At 40.8% G+C, this 21,976-nt stretch overlaps 2 protein-coding genes across 2 annotated transcripts; one reads left to right on the top strand and one right to left on the bottom strand.

Moving 5' to 3' along the window:
* Positions 1-219: 219 nt before the first annotated feature.
* On the bottom strand, positions 220-9,789 carry LOC306697094 (natterin-3-like; the record flags this gene model as incomplete). The annotated part of the gene is made up of 4 exons (XM_079160836.1): positions 220-1,307; positions 8,772-8,856; positions 9,066-9,144; positions 9,752-9,789. 4 exons carry the CDS (start codon positions 9,787-9,789, stop codon positions 220-222), a joined length of 1,290 nt encoding a protein of 429 aa, XP_079016962.1.
* Positions 9,790-12,602: 2,813 nt separating this feature from the next.
* On the top strand, positions 12,603-14,170 carry LOC306696867 (natterin-3-like; the record flags this gene model as incomplete). The annotated part of the gene is made up of 2 exons (XM_079160586.1): positions 12,603-12,657; positions 13,080-14,170. The coding sequence occupies 2 exons, from the start codon at positions 12,603-12,605 to the stop codon at positions 14,168-14,170; spliced, it is 1,146 nt and encodes a 381-aa protein (XP_079016712.1).
* Between the last annotated feature and the right edge of the window lie 7,806 nt (positions 14,171-21,976).

Consider the following 21,976-nt stretch of genomic DNA (forward strand, 5'->3'; position numbering starts at 1 on the left):
CACAAACATTTCACTGGCAATACTCCATCTCTGTCTCTTTAGTAATATTCTCATGGCACCATTATAAGCTACTTGAAGTCTCTGTAAGCTTGTTCTTTTGTAGTGTGCAGTGTAGAATATATATATATATATATATATATATATATATATATATATATATATATCTCAAGGCATATAAAAGCAGGTACTGTATCTCATTGGGCCTCCTCTTTCATTATTTCAGGGACAGGGTGTGGGATCAGGTACAGGTTTACAGGGATCCAACACACTCCATACTTCTCCCATTTGGACGCCTTTGTAGGTCCCAGAGATGGACGTCCATGTGATCTCCCCGTTGCTGTTGGTGCGGCGGAGGCGTGCAGTGTAAGGGATGTCTGCCATGTACCTATATCCCGTCATTTTGACACCACAGGATTGGTTTGGTGGGACATTATGCGTAATAGAAACAGTGCGGGTGGTCGACTCAGTATGAGTTGTCCCGTGACTTAACTGGAAGGTCGTCGCTAAGCCAATCTCAATGCTTGCAGAGGCAATATCTGGGATTCCAGCAGTGATGGTAGTCTTGACGTCCACTGTAGTAGAAGAGCTGGTATCCCACCTTTGCTCGTCTTGGATTGTCTTTGAGAGGGAAGCTGTCTGTGTCGCTGTCTGGCAGGCCCAGTTGATGAGGGAAGCTTTGTCCATGGTCTCCGGAGGAGAAGTGATGATTTTAACTCCATCAGTCTTGTACTTGACATCAGAGATGTCCTCACTGGAAACATCGTCGCTAAAGGTCAGGACCTGGTACTTCTTGTACCAATACTCTGTACCTTTCCAGGGAAGGAAGAAGGCCTTATTTAAAACATCCACCTTTCCAAGACCATACTCGTTCTTCCCAACATAAATGCTTGGGGAGCAGGTACCGACTGAATTCTCAGGCACTGAACCGTAGGAGCCATCCTTCCATTCCAAAAACTCAAAGTTGTCTTTGTTCACCAGGATCTGAAATGGGGAACCAGGATAAGCTTTACCTTCAACGGAGTAGTGGCAGGAAGGAGTTGGATCCATGCCAGGGTTGTAGAAGCCGGCTTTACAGTCATATTGGCAAACATACTCGCTGCGTTCAGCATATGTGTTGAAGATTGAAACTGCTCCATCGGGGAGAGAGCCATCAAAGTCCTGCCATCCCAGGTTGGTTTGAATCATGTTGAGTGAATACTGGTCCAGCTTGGTCTCAATCTCCACTCGAGTTGGAAGACCTTGATCTGTCGTTTCAATATCAGTGATATTAGGAATCCTTTCCCCCAGATTTGGGTCCAGCAAACGGACTGTATAAAAGCAGGGGAAAAGGCACAGATGGGAACAAAGTTTAAGTATAAACTAAATGACTTCAGTAATCAATTGAATTATTCCTTCTGCTTTCTTAAAACAGAAAAGTTTTGAATAAAGGCATTAAAACTACACAGTTTATTTTGATTTCTCTCTTCTTCTAGCCATGGTTGTGCTGTTTCCACAGAGGTGCAGAACTTTTATAACTTATAGAACTTGTAGTGAAATTCAAAATCAATCAATCAAAATGTATTTGTATAGCACATTTTAAAATACATCGAAGGTTGCCCAAAGTGCTGCACATCGATAAGCAGTTATACAAACAGGAAATAATAAAATTAAGTGACACCTTTTAACCCCCAAGCCTATTTTGAGGCCTATGCTCGAAAATGTCATACCCATACTTAAACTTTTTCTGTTACGCCCCACTTTGGAGGAAGAAAAATGTTCATGCCCCACCGCCCCAACAAAATGGTAACAAAATGGTCCATGTTGAACTATTATTGAAATAACATTTTGTGACGCCATATGCTCACACATACCAGGAGAATTTTATTTTAAATATGAGCTTTAAAATCTAGCATTCTGGTGAACTCTGAGAAGAAAACTAAGTGATAAAACATTTATTTTAAGCAAAAAACTAATTTATTAATCAGTATTTCAGCATTATTATTAACCTTTAAAAGTTTTAGTCACATAAAAACAAAGATAGCAAGAGTAGCGAGAACCATCGCCTGTACACATAAAGTGATTAGTTTTCATTACTGTATGGCTTCATATTAACTTCCACTGTTACTGTACAGCTGTTAGGATTGTGGCCAATCTTCTATTTGCAATTAATATGCATTCAATCCAGTTCAATTATTTAAATGAAAATGATAATCTACTCTGGCTAAGGTAGCTTATCAAGAGTAAAATAATAGCTGTGATTTAACTGCAGTGGGACTGTTAGTCCACTGGCTGTGGTCATCACAGTGAACAGTGTGATGAGAGGACAGTGAGCCCTTGTTGCTGTACTTCATCTCCTTGGAGCAGAGGCTGCATTCAGCATACCCTGCCTTATTAATGTATTTAAAATACTGTGACAGCAGGAAGCTGTACTCTGTACGTCTGTTTAGACCTCCACCTTTATCCAGGCCCAGCTCCACCTTTATCCCGGCCCAGCTCCACCTTTATCCCGGCCCAGCTCCACCTTTATCCAGGCCCAGCTCCACCTTTATCCAGACCCACCTCCACCTTTATCCAGGCCCAGCTCCTTCACATCTCAGCCCTGCATCAAGCTGCGCTACACTAACAGCGTCCTCTTCCTGAAGCTCTTTGGCCTCATCATCTCATCAGTATCTGTGCCTTTCATTCTACTTTGAGTTAAAACAAACAACCTGCAAACAGATCCGCCGGTGTTCGGGTTTAACATTAACGAGTGACCGCGTGAACTGAACCGGAACACGGGGGGGGGCTTCATGTCGGAACACGGGGGGGGGGGGGGGGGGGGGGGGGCTTCATGTTTCATCACGTTACGTTTTTTCCTCCTAAATCGCGATAATGACGAACGTTAACAGTCCACAGAGTTCCGCATGCAGTGGATGTTGACTTAACCCAGCAAGTCTGAACTGTAACGGAACGGAACTTAAACTTTAACGGAGGGAAAGACGCTGTAGACATCTTAACGCTGATTGGCTCCACACGTCACATCAAAGATGTTTTATTGTGAAGATCACTACGTCACCTTTTCTCCTCGTCTCACTCCAATCTGAGAAACGCTGGCTGGCCAGTTGACGCTCCCCAAAAAAAAAAAAAAAACTCTACTGATCTACACGATTTACGTGGATGATATATTTTGATTCAAAATGGCGAATTTCGCCGAAAAGCGACAAGTTTGCAGACATGAATAAAATTCTGCATTTCCCCTCGCGCCCCACCTGCAATACCGCCGCGCCCCACTAGAGGGGTGCGGCCCACAGTTTGAGAACCACTGCTCTAACTACAAGGTCTATTTGAATAATTTCAATGGAATAATAACACTAACACTTGTGAGATTTGTTCATATCAGTGTATATGTTACTGGTAAATGCTGAATGAATATAACTAAATAAAAAAAGAAAGCACTTTTATTGATTTGAAAAGATGCAGACGAAGGCCTAAACTCTCCCAAATCATAGCACAACATGTCAGCAGTCCTTTAAAAAAAGAAATTGGCTTTGATAGAGTGAAGCAGGCCAGAGATATTGATGTTTTTATACAGGTCAGCCGACGTCAATTCTGATTTTGGAAGCAGCACTTTCAGCCATTTTATTGTAATTTTATATACTATATAACTATATATTTCACTTCTTTTATCACTAATAGTGTTCAATCTATCTAATACAGCAGTTTGACATCATTTTGAGAGCCTGGGCCTTATATAAACCTGTAAAACATGGCTCATTTTCGTCTGAATTTCAGTTTTACAGAATGCAATTGAACCTTACCAAAGCCTGTGATAGGCCGATTTGCGCATACGACACAGCGTTGAACGCAGAAGAGTGTAGATGAGTTGATTGACATCATTTTAAGCCAATAAAAATTTCAAAAACCGTGGCTCTCCCCCAAGGGTCAAACCCATTGCCCATGCTCTGTGGTAGATGAATTGTAACTTTTTAATGGTTTGAAGGAGAATAATTTGGATGATATGGTTGGATTCGGTGTGGAGTCCTCTTGCTCTTTGTTATGCGGTTTGTCTGTGTAGGTCGTGGCTGGTATCGGTAACGGAGAACATAGCTTGCCGTCTCCTGGCAGAAAATAGGTGAAATTGTGGTAGTACTTGTAGGATATTGTAGTACTTTGTGTATATATATATTTTTGAGTGATTAAAATAGGTTACAAGGTCCATTTTATCATAATTTCTTCGTTACGTGGGTATCTGATATGTCATAAAAAACACTTTTATGCGTTCTCAGAAGTACTTTACACTACATGTGTACACTCTGTCGCCCCCCTCTGGGACCAAATTGGATGTAGTTCGTTACTAGAGGGTTAAAATCAAGACAAACTGACACAAATCACACAAAAGTGCCAAGTTTAGATTAAAGGTGATAGGCCAGGGAAAATAAATAGGTTTTTAAACGTATTTTAAACATTGGCAAGGTTGATGACAACCTAATATGAAGAGGAAGGTTGTTCCAGAGCTTAGGGGCAGCAACAGAGAAGGACCGGTCGGCCCGGGTTTACATTTTGATAAAAGCATGAATAACTTTCTCCAGGGCTTTTGGGGATAAAAAGGGTTTGACCTTAGCTAAGAGTCTAAGCTGAAAGAAGCGGATTTTGACCACGGACGCAACTTGGAGAGCCAATATGAAAGATGAGTACAAAATCACACCCAGACTTTTGACATGCAATTTGCAGTGGGTTGCCATGGGGCCAAGAGACAACGAGGGACTGTCCGGTATAGCAGCTGAAAGGCGAAAGGGATTTTTTAGCATGATCTCTGTTTTACCTTCATTGAGGCATAGAAAATGTAACGAGAGCCAGCTTTTGACATCAGCCAAGCAGTACATTAATGAATTTGTAGAGGCAGTTCCAGATTTGAGGGGAAGGTATATTTGAATGTCGTTGGCATAGAGGTGATAAGGAATGCTATGCTTCTGGAAAATGGATCCAAGAGTCAGCATGTAAAGAGAGAACAATAGTGGACCCAAAATGGACCCCTCCAGTACCCCACAGGTCAGGGGGGCCGGTTGAGAGGAGCAGTTGCCCATGTTGACATGTTGTCGGTCAGGTAGGACTTAAAACATTGTAGGGCAGTACGTTGGATGCCGACGGAGTGTTCAAGGCGGGAGATTAAAATCTCATGGTCCACAGTGTCAGCAGCAGAGAGATCAAGTAAAAGCAAAATGGCAGGATCTCCGGCATCAAGAATGAGTAAAACGTTAAAAACTTTTAAAAGGGCAGATTCAGTGCTGTGAGACGTTCTAAGATCACAGAAAGTAAAATGTAGCAGGAGCAATCCCCCCTCAAATTGCCCGTTGGGATCAAAGTTGACAAGACAAATACTAGCCAATGAAAATCGAAAACCAAAAAGTTTATTTCAATATGATTTTCGAACCACTTTCAAATTGTCTTGCTCCCTTGTGACGTATGAGGACTGTATTGGAACCATAGACTGTATATAAGAAGTAGATGTAGTTGTGGTGACGTCACCCATTGGCTTGCTGACTGCCATTTGAAGCCTCAAGTTCAGCATTTTGGCCATTATCATTTTTTTTTTTAAGTAAACGTAAGTGACCATCTTTGGAATGCGGAAGAGTGACTTAGAAACACCGTATACAGCTCTGGCAGAGACTTGTCAATCACAGTAGCCCCGCCCTAAAGCATCCCCTGCATTATGGTCTGTTTGACTCTAAATGGACCATCATTTACTAAATGAACATCATGCTGTATTGAAGAAGACTTGAAACTAGAGATTGAGACCATAAACTCATGTTTACAATGTTTACTGAGGTAATAAATCAAGAGAGAAGTAGAGTCATTTTCTCATAGACTTCTATACAACCAGAGGAGTCGCCCCCTGGTGGACAATAGAAAGAAAGTTTAAGGCACTATCGCATTGGCTTCAGTGGTCAGAACCAGAGGTTGCCCTCTGGTTGGAGGTTAGTGACTGAGGTTAGTACATACACTCATGATTTTTTACAAGTTTTGCCAAACTGACCAAATGTTCAACCCTCGCCAAAACAGCCATTGTTCGACCATAACTGAATAACCTTAATTAGGCGTGAAGGTTCGTCAAGCTTTAAATCTCTCCACATGTTGAAGAGCTGTGCATACAGTTTAACTACTTTAAAGATTTTGGAAGGTGGTGTGTTTTTTTTCCCAACCTTTCCAAAATCAGAAACACAACAGCGTAAGTGTTAGGAATGGATACAACTGTGTGTTTAATTCAGTGTGGCTTTGTGGCACAAAGGCAGTAAAACTGCCTGTGCCAAAGCACACTGTATATAATCCATCGGGTTAATCATACTAATAATGTTTATCCAGAAAAGTTGGCCGCGCTTCTCCTCACACAGCCTTGCCAACACTTGCTTAAAAAGTACACCACAGCGTCCGGCCTGATCGAGAATGGTGTACAATGACTTTTATAAGAGATTTGCCCAGCGGTTTTCCCGAAAAACGGAGCAAAATTTCTCCTTTCACTTAAATGGGGTTTCAGCGTGAAGAAAGCAAAAAAAACACTTAACTTTGGGCCCATATTGAGTAGCCATACTTTAACGTAGAAAAATGATTCAAAGTTTAAAACGTAGACAAAACGCTGGACTTTATTGAGCCAAATGGACATGTTGATAGCTAGCACAGTTTTCATGAAGTCACAGAGTTTCAGGAAAATGTGGGTCTGTTTCTTCCTTTATAATATAACTGTTAGAGTGAAGAGGAGTTTGAGATTCTTGTGAACAAAATATTTGTCTTTTGCCTTTGACTCCACAATTTTCACTCTTCAAGCATAATTTTTGGATGTAAAAGTAGCTAATATTGTCCTTGTCGCATACAGATGTCTATGAAATCCAACAGACTTACACATTTGGCTCAAAGAGCCGCAGAGCAACATGAACTCCAACCAACTGCTCCATTAGACTCCATGTTAAATCTGACCACTTATTTCTCAAAGAAAGCAGACGGTACCACTTTTGTATATTGCTCTGGAGCTCACATTTTTAACACCACAAACATAAAAACAACATTACCGCGTTCGGCAGAGTCTTATCTTTCTCACGGGATCTGTATTTTGGCACTCACACTTTTTGTTAAAAGCAGGAAGGGGTTTTGTTCAAAATCACTGTAACGTTTCTTAATCAGTCTGTCTCTAACACCAGGTGCATCCTCACCATGGCAACCAGTTACACACACACACACAGGCTCTCCACACACACACACACACACGAGACTTGGAGATATTCAGTCAAAGGCATTGTTAGACCTCCTGTCTGTCTGTCTGTTTCTCTGTCTCTCTTTCTCCGCAATCTCTCTCTCACACACACACACACAAGAGCTTGTCATTTAAAAACCTCTGTGTGTGTGTGTGTGTCAAACATTATGATTCTATCTCCTCTCCCCATCTCTCACCCACCCAGTCCCACCCTTTCAAAATAAAAGCCCCACAAATACAAGATTCAATCCAAGAGTATGAATCTAAAATGCAGAAAAGAGAGAAGTGCTATCTCAATCGAACCTCAACGACCGGTAACATCGGCGTGTGTGTATATTGCGACGTCTTCGGGCAGTAGAAGCCACACTGTCAAAATTACTTGAGAAATGTTCTCGTTTTCTCTGTCATACTGCAACGGTTAGCATGTCCAGCTAACTCTAAATAGTTAAGAGCATGCATATAAATAGAAAAGGAGTAGAACGAACATTTAACTATTTTCCGTGGTTACTTTGACTGGTACTCTTTCATTTGTCATTTTGGCAAAAAAGTTTGGTCAAGGTTGTGAGTTTTGTTTTTCAGAATTTTGGAATTCCAACCTCAGCACTTAGTCTGTAATAAACTGTGTAGCCAAAATACAGACACTCTTACAGTGGTATTATGTAAACAGACAGCATTCAGAGGGTTAACATTTCATCTGTGTAAGTTTATGCTCCAGTAACCCCATCCAACATTGCCAAACACATCGGTATGTCTCATCTGATTGGACAGGTTTACATTTTTTCAAGTCTATCTTTCAACAGTCTCCTGTTATCTCTGCATAGTTTCATCACACGAGTTGAATAATATCGGAATCGATGTTTTAGATAACGTTCCATTTAATTACGTACATTTAGTGAATGGTTTTGTTTTTCTAATCCAAAGTAAAGGGCCATTTCTTTCTTTGTGCTTCTACAGACAGTGTTTCTTTTTGAGTTGAAGCAGAGGAATAGAATTTAAAAAAAAAATAGAAAAGCTAATTTGTACTAAAAAAGACTGCAAGATATCATCAATATTTGTCGAACTACCTTAGTCTACCTTAGTCATTTTGATCACAGAACGAGGAATGCAGATTTGGTCCCCCATAATCAATTACATTCAAATTGCCTTAAGAAATGATATTTTAGAAGCCGGCATAACCAGTAGGAACAATTACAGTGACCAAGAACACGTCCGTAGTACATATGGACTTGAGACGATTGTATCAAGATAGATTTATAAAGTTAAACCTAGTTTAAAAGTAAAAAAAACGTGTGAGTTGAGAAGCTTAATGGCTATGTTAAAATCCTTCTTAACTAGGATTAATTAATTATTTAGCAAACAGTCAATTATGTAACAAAGTATTGCATTGTGGAGATTATATAATATGGAAATGTGTTTGAGATTATAAATTGTGTTCGTATTTTGTCAAAAAAATCTCTAAAGTTTAAGTTCCATTTGAGGGCCCTACGGTGCTTTCTCAGGGCACATTTTGCTCTCTGCATTTTGTGTAGAAATGTATATATTTTATTTTATGTGAGGATACTCAGTCTACCTGGATTGTCGTCCTTCTCACAGCTGAAAAAGCCGGCTGCGGACAGAGCCGGCAGCGCCAACAGCAGCAACACTGACAGCTTCATCTGCAGGTGAAACAAAGAACAAAATTATTCTGTTACACTCACCAGCAGTTTGTAGCATTAAACCAAAATTAAGTTTTTGATTGTATATATAAGTGTTTGAAAATGATTATAAGATGGCACACTTCTGTTTTCACCATTGATGTCAAGGGTATGAACCAGACACACAAAAGCAGGTGGAATCAGTTTAGTGGATTGAAAACAAAACTTACAGTCACAATGTCCAAAAGTCCAGTGATCCAGCAGACGGTCAGGCAGTCAGATAGGCAACAGTTGGGTTCAAGCAAACAGCTGACAGAAGACGTGAGTAACGTCACAACTGACAGTTTCAGTGACTGCGGTAACGAGGCTGGTATAAATACTGGAGGCTCATAAGGAAATGAAGTGCAGGTGTGGAGATGAACAGGGAAGCTCAGGTTCTAATTACACCAGTTTCCTCCATTCTTCTTGGGAGTGGCTTCATGCTTCCTGATGGTGGACTCCCTCCTGATTTTGTTTGCTTCCACATTCATACACTGATGGCAGGTGGCCCAATGCAAAGTGCCACCTGCCATCAGGACTAACTAACATTCATACAACATTCACACACTGTAGGCCCAGATATGGTATCAGATAGAATAAGGTTTTTGGGATAACACTTGTCACAGTCATTCTGGGTCCATTGCCTGTATGGTATGAAGTACCTTCAGTTATATGTTTAGCCTTTCTGTGCACAGCTCTGTCAAATAGATTCAAAGTTGTCTCTGACTTTCAAATCCCCTTCCCTGCAATGTGAACAATGCTGGAGAGCTGGTTTTGTCTCTTTGCACTCGACTTGCCCCGACAAGCTGTCATGTTTAATTAAAGAAAAACAGAAACAAGGAAGTATCACACAGAAAATACCAAACTAACAATTCACCAGCTTCTTTCCTGCTTGGCTTCTAAAGCGTCCTCCATCATTCCTGCACGTTTTAGAGTTATGATTTAAAGGTGCTGTTGTAACTTTTAAAGGGACAGTACACCCTTAAATATAAAATACTAATTAGTCCTCTTATCTGTAGTTATGTTTATCAATCGAGATGGTTTTGGTGTTAGTTGCAGAGTGTTGGAGACATTCACAGTAGAGATGTCTGACTTCTCTCTAATAAAATGAAACTCGATGCCACTCGGCTTGTGATGCTCAAAGCGCCAAAAAAGAGAGAAAAGAAAAGGTCAGCGGTCATGACCCAGCTACTGAAGATAGTCCACACACCTTGTCTAGAGTAGTTTCATGATGATGAAACAATCTAGATTAATACCTGGCAATACAGGTGAGAGGGAGAATATGCTTTTTTAATTTTTGGGTTGAACTGTGGGCAGTCAGGGTCCCAGTGTCTGTGAGAAAGTGTTTCACAAGAAAAGGAAGCAGAGTACTACTGAAAAACAGTCACAATTTAGTTATTCAGTATTTAGGTACTTGTCACGCAGTACATTTAAGATAAGTATTTCATTAGTTTTTTCCCTAAAACACAACGTACTTTGCTATTGAAACATATTTAGAAATATTCTGTGTTAACAGTTACAGTTAATATATTATATGCAAATGTACGCAAAGTTCCATTATTCAAAGGAACCCTGCAACATTGTATCCTTTTCTTCTTTTCATATCCTAAGATATGACTCTAAAACTAGTTTCTGGACATGTGAAATCAAGTCAGCATGAACTTAATATAACTTTTGTTTCGTACTTTATTAACATCAGTTAATTAACAACTTATTTTACGTAACAAACCCAAACAGCAGTCTTTTTTTTAAAACCAAGTTTTGGTGAAGCTATAGACTGAGTAAACCTACGTGAGAAGTGTATCTTCAAAAGAGCCTGTATGCATGAGAAACTGAACGAGAGAGAAACAACATCTATCTACTCTGATGGCACTGGACCGTTACTGTTTACTGTCAGAGCCAAGTCAAAGTCAAAGTATGTTCAATGACTCAGCCATGAAGACATTTGGGAAAACACCAGCAACGCCTCTTTAAAGTCGTTCTATTCTGTGTCCTTTTGTCGGTCTTTCAGTTCTCTTGTTTCATGTTGAGTATGTACAAATATTTACTTCTGAGTCTGTTCTGTAAATACTTTTCAAATAAATGATAAATATAGCAATTTCTGATCAACCCAAATCAAGTTCAGGCATAGAATATTCAGTCCAGTCGTATAAAGACAACTGGATACAGCGTAGGAGGCAGCGCTCGCTCATTACTTTGAATGTTGCCCAGTGATGCATGAAGCAAAACAAAGTTTGACTTCCACGTATACAATTCAGATGAAAATGTGATCTTGTGTATTATGAGGCCCACAGAGCAAACAAGAGTTTCCTTTAATCCTGCTTCCCAGCCCTCATGCACAAAAAACAACTGAAAGTCCTTCTCTGTGGCCTCCCCAAACTCCTCCCACACCCGGGATCAGGCAGGTCCGTTTCCCCCAATCACCCCTCCTCCAGGTTTCTCCATCATCGCCCATGTGAGCGTTGTCTCGGTAAGAGCAAGACACTTAACCCGAATTTGCTCCCGTAGCTGTGCCTATGTGTATGAATGTAAAAAACTTGTAAGTCGCTTTGGTTAAATGCGTCTGCTAAATGACTGTAATGTAATGTAATGTAATGTAAGAGAGTTGTACAAGAACACTTCCCTAAATGTTCCAGTCAGAAGACCAAAGCTTGTTCAGAAACCTATCAATCTGGGAACCCATCGTCTGATGATGGATGAGGCTATTCTGGTTTAGCTATCCCTAACATTTCCTTTTCCGTGCAAGTTTAGAAGATCATTTTAAACCAATAAAAATCTAGATAATCGTCAGACGGTAGCCGGCATCTCGGCCAATGCGTCCCACCTCTCTTACTCTGCACATGGACTGCTCACCTGCATTCAATTAAAGCCTGATCGAAAGTGATTGGTCGATACGATTGGGACTACGAACGGAAACCAGAACGCTGACGATGCTAAAATCTTATCCGTTTGCCTCCAGATTCTACACGTGAATGCAGAATCTGTTCATAGACATAACTGAAACACCAAAAGGGATTTTCCTTTTTTCAACCTGCTTTACAGATGCCTTTAGAAACAATAATATAATAATAATAATATTATTTTATGATGCAGGCAGACACCAGTAATCTGTAGTTTACATCAAAATAACTACAGAAAATAAAATCTGATGAAAAGAGTTATAAAAGAAAGATGAATATCCAGACAGACAGACATTAACATAATAACTTTTATTTTGTTAACATCCTATTGATTTCTACTTCTATCCCAATATTTAATGGTCAAAGTCAAAGCCCAAACACAGTGAGAGTGCATATTTGTTTTTGATCAGCGGTAAGGCAGTTACATAAGTCTGGACACGTTGGACTGGTTTTAAATCTGATGGTGAGTGATTCTCATATATTCCAACCACTTTAAACACTTGTTGTTCGGTAGTTGTCCTTTTATTTAGAAGGTTAGTCGTAAAAAAGTGAATTCATACAAGAAACTTACAACCACTCACCGAATTAAAAAGCAATCATTTCCACACAGCTTGAAATGAGAATGTTGTCATTTCATGAACAGACAAGATACAGATGATCAAAGTCTTGTTTTTCTGTGCGCATTATCTTTAAGACAGTTTCTTTTTAACTCTCATTAGCTGCACATTTGATGTTCTGTTGTTTTCACCAAGGCTGGATGTTAAAGTTGGTCTGATGCTACAAACTGGTGGCAGGTAACAGTGATCCTGTTCTGTGTTTCATCTGCAGATGAAGCTGTCAGTGTTGCTGTTGTTGGTCCTGCCGGCTCTGTACGCTGAGTTAGGTAAACTGAACCATTACACTTTGAATTTTGTGTCCTCGTTTCAGTGTGACCTAAGATCTGATCAGGACAGAACAAACTTTACACAAAATGTAGAGAGACCAAAAAATGAAAGTTGGAGTGCAAAAGAGGAATTCACTTCAATATTATGAGAAAACACAAAAATAACTGTAAATTATATGATTTAAATTGATTTAAGCTCCTCTTGTAATGGTTGGCAGTAAACGGTGACGTTCAAGGATTCAAGGACAATTTACTGTTGTGCAACACACGGTTAACTTGATTTGATCTGCATGATCTGTTTGCTTGCCCACTATAAAATCTTTATTCCAAATGTGTCTGCTTTCAACAGGCAGTAGGGATAAACAATTGTTTACTGATGTTATTTGGTTTATACTTAAACTTTCTTTCCTGCTTTTTCACAGTCCTGTTCCTGGACCCAAGTCTGGGTAACAGGGTTCCCAATATCACAGCTAACGGATCGACAAATCAAGCTCTTCCAACTCCTGTGGAGATTAAGACCAAGCTGGACCAGTATTCATCGTTCAACATTTATCAAACCAATCTGGAATGGCAATTCTTTAACCGCTCTCTCCCAAAAGGAGCAATCTCAATCTACAACCAATATGTTGGACGCGTCGACTATGTTTGCCAATTCTGGTGCAACGCCGGCTTCTACAGCCCTGGCATAGATCCTTACTGCCACTACTCCTATAAAGGGAAAGAGTACAATAGCTTTTCATGGCCATTTCAAATCCTTGTGAACAAAGACAACTTTGAGATGATGGAATGGAAGGATGGCTCCTACGGATCAGTGCCTCCGAATTCAGTCAGGACCTGCTCCAAAGAAGTATATGTTGGGATGAACGAGTATGGTCTTGGAAAAGTGGATGTTAAAGATAAGGTCTTCTACCTTCCCTGGGAAGGTTCTGAGTATTGGTACAATACCTACCAGGTCCTGACCTTTAGCAAAGATATTTACAGTGAGCACTTGTCTGATGTCAAGTATAAGACTGATGGGGTCAAACCCATTGAGTATCCTCCAGAGACCATGCGCAAGTCTTCTGTCACCAACTACCAATGCCAGACAGTGACAGCGACAGCAACAATCTCAAAGACATACCAAGTGGAGCAAAGGTGGGACACCAGCTTTTCTATCACGGTGGGCATTCAGACTAGCATCACTGCTGAAATCCCCATAATTGGCTCCGCGGGTATCGAGTTTAGCGAGGAGACGACCCTCCAGTTCACCACAGGGACAACTTATATTGAGTCGACCACCCACACTGTTTCTGTTGAGTGCAAAGTCCCATCAAACCACTCCTGTGGTATCAGTATGGTGGGGTATAAGTACGGGGCAGACATCCCTTACACTGCAAGTCTCAACCGCACCTACAGCAACGGGGACACCACATGGACGTCCATCTCTGGGACCTACAAAAGTGTCCAAATGGGGGAAGTCCGGGCTGTGGTGGATCCCTGTGAACCTGTACCTGATCCCACGCCCTGTCCCTGAAAGAATGATGGAAGCTCAATGAGATTCAATACCTGACAAATTGTGTGATGGATACATGTAACAATGTAATGATAAGAAAAAAGTAAGTCTCATTTTATATGCCTTGATATATTTCATAAGACAATAAAGGTACTTGGCTTTTTAACTATTTGTTTCTGCTTTTATTTAACTAATTGTTTTCCGGGCAACAAATGGCATTCATGAAAAATTAGATATTAAATATTCAATCAAGTAGAGCGTGTCGTCCCTGAATCAGATGATCCGTGGTTCGATCCCCGGCTCGTCCACATGTCAAAGTGTCCTCGGGCAAGATACCGAACCTCAAATTGCTCCCGAAGGCTGTGCCATTGGTGCGCAAGTTTCCTTGAATGTACTTTAGTTTACATCCTGATGGGCAGAGTTAAAATATGTTCAAAGTGTCACTTGCAGTGTTAGTTACAACTCTTGTAGTTTTTATAAATAAACTTGCCTTGTCTAACTGGGAACTCAGGATGAGGCTGTTTTTTTCAAAATAAAAGCCTCACAGAGTAACTATCCTAACGGGATGTCATTTATTAAGTATTTAACATTTGTATACGTTTTCAATAACACATGCATAAAACAAAGTTGTGATTTTTCAAACGTACTGTATATCTCTTCAAAATGTCTGGTTTACCCGTTCAACATATATTTACTGCTTCTTCTTGCACCTCTGGTTAGATGCTACAACTGCATTTCGTTGTCCTCGTACTCGTACTCTGTGCAATGACAATAAAGTTGAATCTGAATCTGAGTAAGGTTATGTGGAAATGACCAGAGTGTGAATTGGGTCACGATGGTTTGTCGTTTTTAAAAAGCTCTGGAAGCACTGAAACCTTAGGGGACAAGGCTCGGCATTAGGAATGAGATGTCGGCCTTGGACTTGTGCGTCACCGTTTGGACTTTGCAGTAATGGTTTGGGGGGAGGGGGGGGGGGGCTGTGCTCGTGTCTCGGCCAGGACGCCCTAGGAAAAGAGATTTTAAATCTCAATTAAACTTTCCTGGATAAATAAATGTTGGATACATATATTAAAATAAAAATGCACTTTCTATATGAACAAGAATGAGATAGTGATCATTCTTCACGTTGGGGAAAAAAGTCAAAATTCAGCTTTTTGGGGTTGAATCTTGGTCCCTAAATTCTATTTTTTTGTTCTTACAATGAATAATCTGTGAAGATACTTGGTGGCATGAAGGAGCTCCATACTTGTGCTGCAGGACACCATTCACACTGACAGGCAGCAGAGGGCAGCAACACACTGACCGAGGAATGAAGCTCGACAACCAGGTTTTGGTACTTAAATGTTGGATTCAGTCTTTTCACCGGCATTGTGTATAAATCCTTTATACATGTTTGTACACATTTTGTTTTCTTTAATTGTCATAGGGTAGATTTCTGTTGTTAGTTTTTATGAATGTCAATGAATGATTCAATCATGGTGGTTTTATGTGAAGCATTGTTTTTTCACTCTTTAACATTCAAAACTAATTATTTATTTGGCAGCTTTTAATGTGAATTAATAAATTAGAGCTCAAACAAACAATAAACAACCCCAGAAATGACTGAATTGAATTCAGGTTCTTGGTATCGGAGTTTGAATGCAACAAAAATAAAAACATGCGTGTGTCGGCCATGTTGGAGGGAACACAGTGAGGTTAACAGGACGCTCTGTCGCTCCAGTGAAATGGTTTCATCCTGCAGCTTTACTGCAGCTCTCAATGGCACTTAACCAGAGATGAATAAAACATCGACTCCCATCTTTCTCTCTTTCCATCTATCTATATCTCCCTGTCTCTTTGTGTCACACACATTCAGTAAACACCTTCTAACACAACTGCTTTCTCTCTCTCCTTCAGCAGCACGACGTGTTAATAATCTGAGCGGGATGAAGAAAAACAAAGCAATAGTCGATAATAATACAACACATCAGTGGTGGAATGTAACTCAGTACATTTACTCAAGTACTGTACACAAGTACAAAGTCAAGATACATGTACTTTACTTTCTACTTCTCCTCCACTGCATCTCAGAGGTACATATTGTACTTTTTACTGCACTACATCTCAGAGGTTAAAATATACTGTATGTTGTACTTGTATTTTGAATACTATACGTGTAGTTTCACAGCGTGGTATTAGTACTTTTACTGCAGTAAACGATCAGAATACTTCCATAAATCAGTCACTGATCAATTCAAAAAGGCTTTACCGGCATGAAAGATGGCCAAATGCCACAGAGATCTGATGTGCAAGAATAAATCAGGAACGAAAACAATTGTGTAAAAAGGTCAAAGGGTCACAGGTCACGCTCTGTGCAGAGCAGATTCTGCAGAATACGTCCAACAGAAGGTCAGAGGGAGGGAGTTTTAGGCGAGCCTGCACTCTGCTGTGCCCTTGAAGGTCTCGTCAGGCTTCATTTCGGCTGAGTGAGCTGTTCCGTTTCAGGGGTGGACGGCCTGTGCTTCAGGGTGACAGCGATCGGGGCACACTGCTCATTAAAGGCAGCTCGACTACAGGCCGTGCATGTTTTAATGAGGTACCGACAGTAACGAGGAGCTCCGTGCCTGAAGCTCACTGAGGTTAAGTTCGTATCTGTCACTCACACGCAGACATGAAGTACTACATGGTTTGTATGTTTGTATGTGTACATGCTTCAAGCATTTCCAATAGATTAATGATATGATGCTCTGGGTCGTGCAATATGTGGAATGTGCTTCAGTACGTGTTTCTTTGTTTGTCTGTTTCTTTATGATTTACTCGTATGGAGGCAGCGGTAATGACAATATGTCATGTGTGCAGCATTTGAGTCCGAGACAATAAAGTATATCATATCGTACTTTATGTCTTCAACAATGTTTGAAATAACTGCCAGTAGTAAAAACATTCTCTTTAGGTTTATAAATGTTTAATGCTATTTAATTCTATCTTTAGTATTAATATTTTTGTTGTGACGATATTAGGAGTTAACTGCACACCTGACTAACTGAGCTGTTTTATTATAGAGCCCAAACATTAAAGGCCCAATAAGACAGAAAGACACACCGCTGTCGTCTGCCCGTCATGTTTACATGCCGAGTGAGGCTGTGCAAGTTGTACCGACTCAAACTTTTTTCTGCAAAGTTGTGCACGAAAATTTCAGATAATTTGGACTATGACCCCGCTGCATGCACAGCATGCAGTAACAATCCAGCGATATAATACAATGAATCCTCTTCTGTATAACAAGTGCAGTATGTTTCCTGCGGTGCAGAGCGGAATCGGTTCCAGCGAGCGAGGTGCGGATTGCATTTGCGCCCGTGGTCGCACGCCCGGCTGAGCACATGGGACGATAAGCGCTCATTGTCATATCAGAGGAGCGAAGCTGCCGTGTTCGTAATGAAAAATGCATGGGCTTTATCTCGGAATCGCATTTGCATTCCGGAGCCTCATCTCACCTGGCATCTCACGGCAGCATGACGGCATCGGCCTCGCCGTGCGGCTGCGTGTGTGCACACGGCGACTGGAACTGGAGGGTCACAAGCACTTTCCACTTATCAACCAATGAGTCCATTAGGTGCCATTAGTCCTGTCTAAGTGATGGAAAGACGAACTTTTCCCTTTCTTTAACTTTCTGCTTTTGTTCTACACGCAGCTCTGGATTGATTAAAGGTAATTTCACGTGGCCTCTGTAGGTTCAGCAGAACATTGGGAAGATCTGGAGATTGAGGTTTAATTAGAAATCAGTGGGAACTGCCGAATGACTGTAGTTTAATGAAAAGAAAGCCAATCTGGTTAAAGTTATTTGTAAATACTGGTACTCTCGAAGTCCAGCGAGCCTCCTCTTGCTGCTCCTTGGTCAAAGTATGCTACACTGAAGAACTGAGAATGCTGTCCACTCTCACAGATGGAGCTTCATTAGCCAGGTTAGTTTTGCTAATGTGACGTATTTGAGGCAGTCTTTGGCAGGCGGAAACCTCCAGTTCTGCAGAGTGAAGCCAAAGCTTCATGTTGTTAAAGCTGCATTCTCTCTAGTGTCCACCAGGGGGCGACTCCTCTGGTTGTATAGAAGTCTATGAGAAAATGACTCTACTTCTCTCTTGATTTATTACCTCAGTAAACATTGTAAACATGAGTTTATGGTCTCAATCTCTAGTTTCAAGTCTTCAATACAGCATGATGTTCATTTAGTAAATGATGGTCCATTTAGAGTCAAACAGACCATAAAGCAGGGGATGCTTTAGGGGCGGGGCTACACAGTGATTGACAGGTCTCTACCAGAGACGTATACGACGTCTTTACCACGGAGCCATTCACGGAGGTTGCCATCTGGTCCAATCTGCTGCAACAAGAGTTAATTGAAAGTAATTATCTTGTCAAAACAAGGAAGACAAACCATTTTGGGACATTAGTGCTTCATACATTTCAAGCAGATGGCTAAAACTAGTAGTGCTGTGGGTCGTCTCCTTTGCTGCTACCTCTCCCTGTTAGGCCCTCCTGTGTCTTCTGTGACTCGTCTTTCTTGAAGGTAATGAATGCTGACCCGCTGTCCCCTCCGGGCCTCGTTCTGCCCACTGGTTCTCCGCGTGCCCTCTGATTCATCCGCTGATGTTTGTGTCACTGGCTATGCTAATATCCTGAGCAATATGCTAATAAAGGCCCGATGAATATTCATTGACCTATTGGAATACATTCAGGATGACAGCTGGGGAGCTGAGACTCGATGTCATTGGAGGAAAAAAGGTAGGACTAAACTTTGTTACAGCTCTGCCTAAAGTTCCCCTCAGGATGACTCACCAGGTGGCCTGGAGGTGGATGACGAGGTTGCTAGTTTGATTTCCAGAGAGAGTTGGCAGAAAGACCTCTGACCATTAAAAAGTAAACTCAAGACTCATCAAAGGTTTCATATTTATACCACCTGTAAGTAAATGGACTGTACTTGTGTACCGCTTCTAGTTCTCCGACCACTCAAAGCCCTTTAACTCTACATGTTCATTCAACCATTCAACCATTCAACCATTCATACACTGACGGCTACCATACAAAGTGCCACCTGCTCATCAGGACTCTAAATAACATTCATACTCATTCACACACCACAGGAACAGCCTGCGGGGGCAAAGGTCAAGGACACATCCTACGACAACGTTGATTTATTTGTCACGTAACTTGCGTATTTAAGTAACGGCACCTCTGTGGTTACTTTGACCCAAAGATCTTTTCCGAAACCTAACTAACTATATCGCAAACTATTTCTAAACCAAACTAAGTTGTTTCCTGTGAAGACGGAAGTTTATTTTGAAATGACTGTATGCATGTAGCAAGTTGAAATTTAAACGTGTTTCTCTTCGTGTGATATCATACGAACCGTTGAGAAAGGCCCTTTAACTGTACTGAAACACAGAGTTTGCTGTTCAGAAAGTTGTTTCTTTGACCTTCACTTTGTTAAAGTGATCCGACAATTCATTTCCTTTTTTTTCTTTTCACCTGGAACCTCATCTGCATATCTTAATAGTCTGACCTTAACTGTGACAAAGCTTTTAACCTTCATTTATTCACAGAAAACTCTTTCGAGCATTCCCAGTACAGCCTGTCTGCTCCTGCTGGTGCGTGTGAAGCTCCACCGCAGCAGCTGAAGGAGTGCCTTGCTAAAGGGCACAGTGATAGTGTTCACTTTCCACGCGTTTCCCCAGCATGTCATATTTGGAATATATTGACCTCGACTGGAAACGGATGGAAGTTTCTCAGGATATTAAAAAAGTTTACGTTTACTGTCATCAGCTCACAGACCAAAAGGGGGAAAAGCTACTCGATATTAGCTACTGTATATATTAATATATATATATACCTGCAGAGGTAAGGATTAACCAGGTGTGGACACTTAAGTCTTTAAGTTCAACATAGAAATACTGCATCTATAATCACATCAAAGACATACAAAACTAGAATCCATGAGGCCGTTTCCATAACTGAAAGAAATACTGCTTGTTTCCGCTCTGTCATTCGGATCCACTCCAAAATCGAATGGATTCTTCTTTGGCTCATGCTACAACCTTCTACCAAGATTCATGAAAATCGAGGCAGTAGTTTCTCTGGAATCCTGCTGACAGACAGACAGACAAACCAAACCGAAAACATAACCTCCTTGGTGGAGGTAATGTAGTTTTTTTGTGGACCAGGTAGTCTACCAGGTTACCACCATATTTAGTTTTCTTCTGTTCTTTAGGGTTATTGTTTGAATTAAACAATCTGAGATAGTCAAATCCTTATTTGCTCGAAGTGCTCACAGCCCATAGAAACACACAAGCTGATGAGGCGTCATGAGTTGAATTTATTTAGTGTGTCCTCACCTGTGCTCGTTACTCCTGCAGGTGCACATGATGACATCTATGCTTGTTGAGATGCTTTTTTAATCCTAATGAATAAATAAAATGCATCAGAGCAAAGTTGGGTTTATCCTGTTAGATTGTTGCATAACATGGCACCTCATCATCTTTTTACCACCACCTTCTCTCTAAAAACAAATGAACCTGAAGAGACTCCGTTGGCGCAGAAGAAGCCATCGCCCCGGCCTCTGATATCTGAATGCGTCTCCAGCAGCGTTTGCTGAGATGTCGTCGGGAGATCGAGGACGGTCAGGTGCTCTCACGTCCAATAAAAGCCTCTTCGAACAGAGATGCTCTCCGCGCGCTTCAGTGGAGACGAGCGAGAATATTCTCTGAAAAAGCCTTTTTTCTTTTTCTCAAAGTGGGGTCAGAGCGTCGGAGAGAGGACCAAAGCATCAAATAGAGATCTTTGTGATTCATTATTAATAATGCTGTTGGCACTGCAGGAGGGGGGATCTGTGATATGTTGTTCTGGCCTGGACGGAGAGAATTACACGACATGTGATGTTTCTGTGATACTTCCAGTAAAAGGAAAAATGACTAATAGATACCACCATGAAACGTCACCAGTTCATTACTGACATTAACATGATTATTTATTGTATTACAAGTTGTCTGAAATGTTATGTTTAAATATATGCTAGATGAGGCTTTTGTCTAATGGTAACTTTTGGTGGATTTAGGAGAAATCTACAGACAAAAACAGACAAAGTAATAAAATAAAAGTTTTCTTTTCACGAGTCTGAAAGAAGACGAGTTATGGAGGCAAAATAGGGTGAGAGGGTGAGAGAGGGAGGGAGGGAGGGAGAGGGAGGGCATGCACACCAGTGTTGGAGAGGTGGTCAGCACCGAGTTTGTTTGTGGTCGTCATACTTTCATGATTTCGTGGATTGCACACGATTTACTTTTGTGGCATATCTAAAAATTACAGTACATTCATTTTTCTCAGGTTATAAATAAAATGACTTGAGAGGACTGCAGGACATTGAATTTATCATTAAAAAAAAATACTTAAAACCTAATTTGAAAAAATATAATTGAGGAAAATAATAAAGTGAGATTTATTTTTTTTAAATGTCCGTGAAACTTTGTTTGGACTTGTTTAGAGCCGAGTTAATGAAGAAACCTTTCATATTTTTTGGTGGGTAACTACTGAAAGACTCGTTATGTGGTTCAAACATTTCTTTAGCAATACCAAAAGAATGTATAAAGAATTACAGCTTTAATATTAAATTATCTCAAGATTTGACAAGAACTTTACAAAAAACTTGTTGAACTGCTCCAAAGCCTGAGCCGTCAGCTGAATGGCGACAGAGCCGACAGCCTGAAGAGAAGCTTTACGAGTCGTTTTAAAATCACATTACACACCTTAAACCCACTGGAGACAAAAGTCAAACAAAGTAAGAACAGAAGCTTGTGTCTGAAG

The sequence above is a fragment of the Pholis gunnellus genome, assembly GCF_910591455.1.
Source record: "Pholis gunnellus genome assembly, chromosome: 6".
Lineage (NCBI taxonomy): Eukaryota > Metazoa > Chordata > Actinopteri > Perciformes > Pholidae > Pholis > Pholis gunnellus.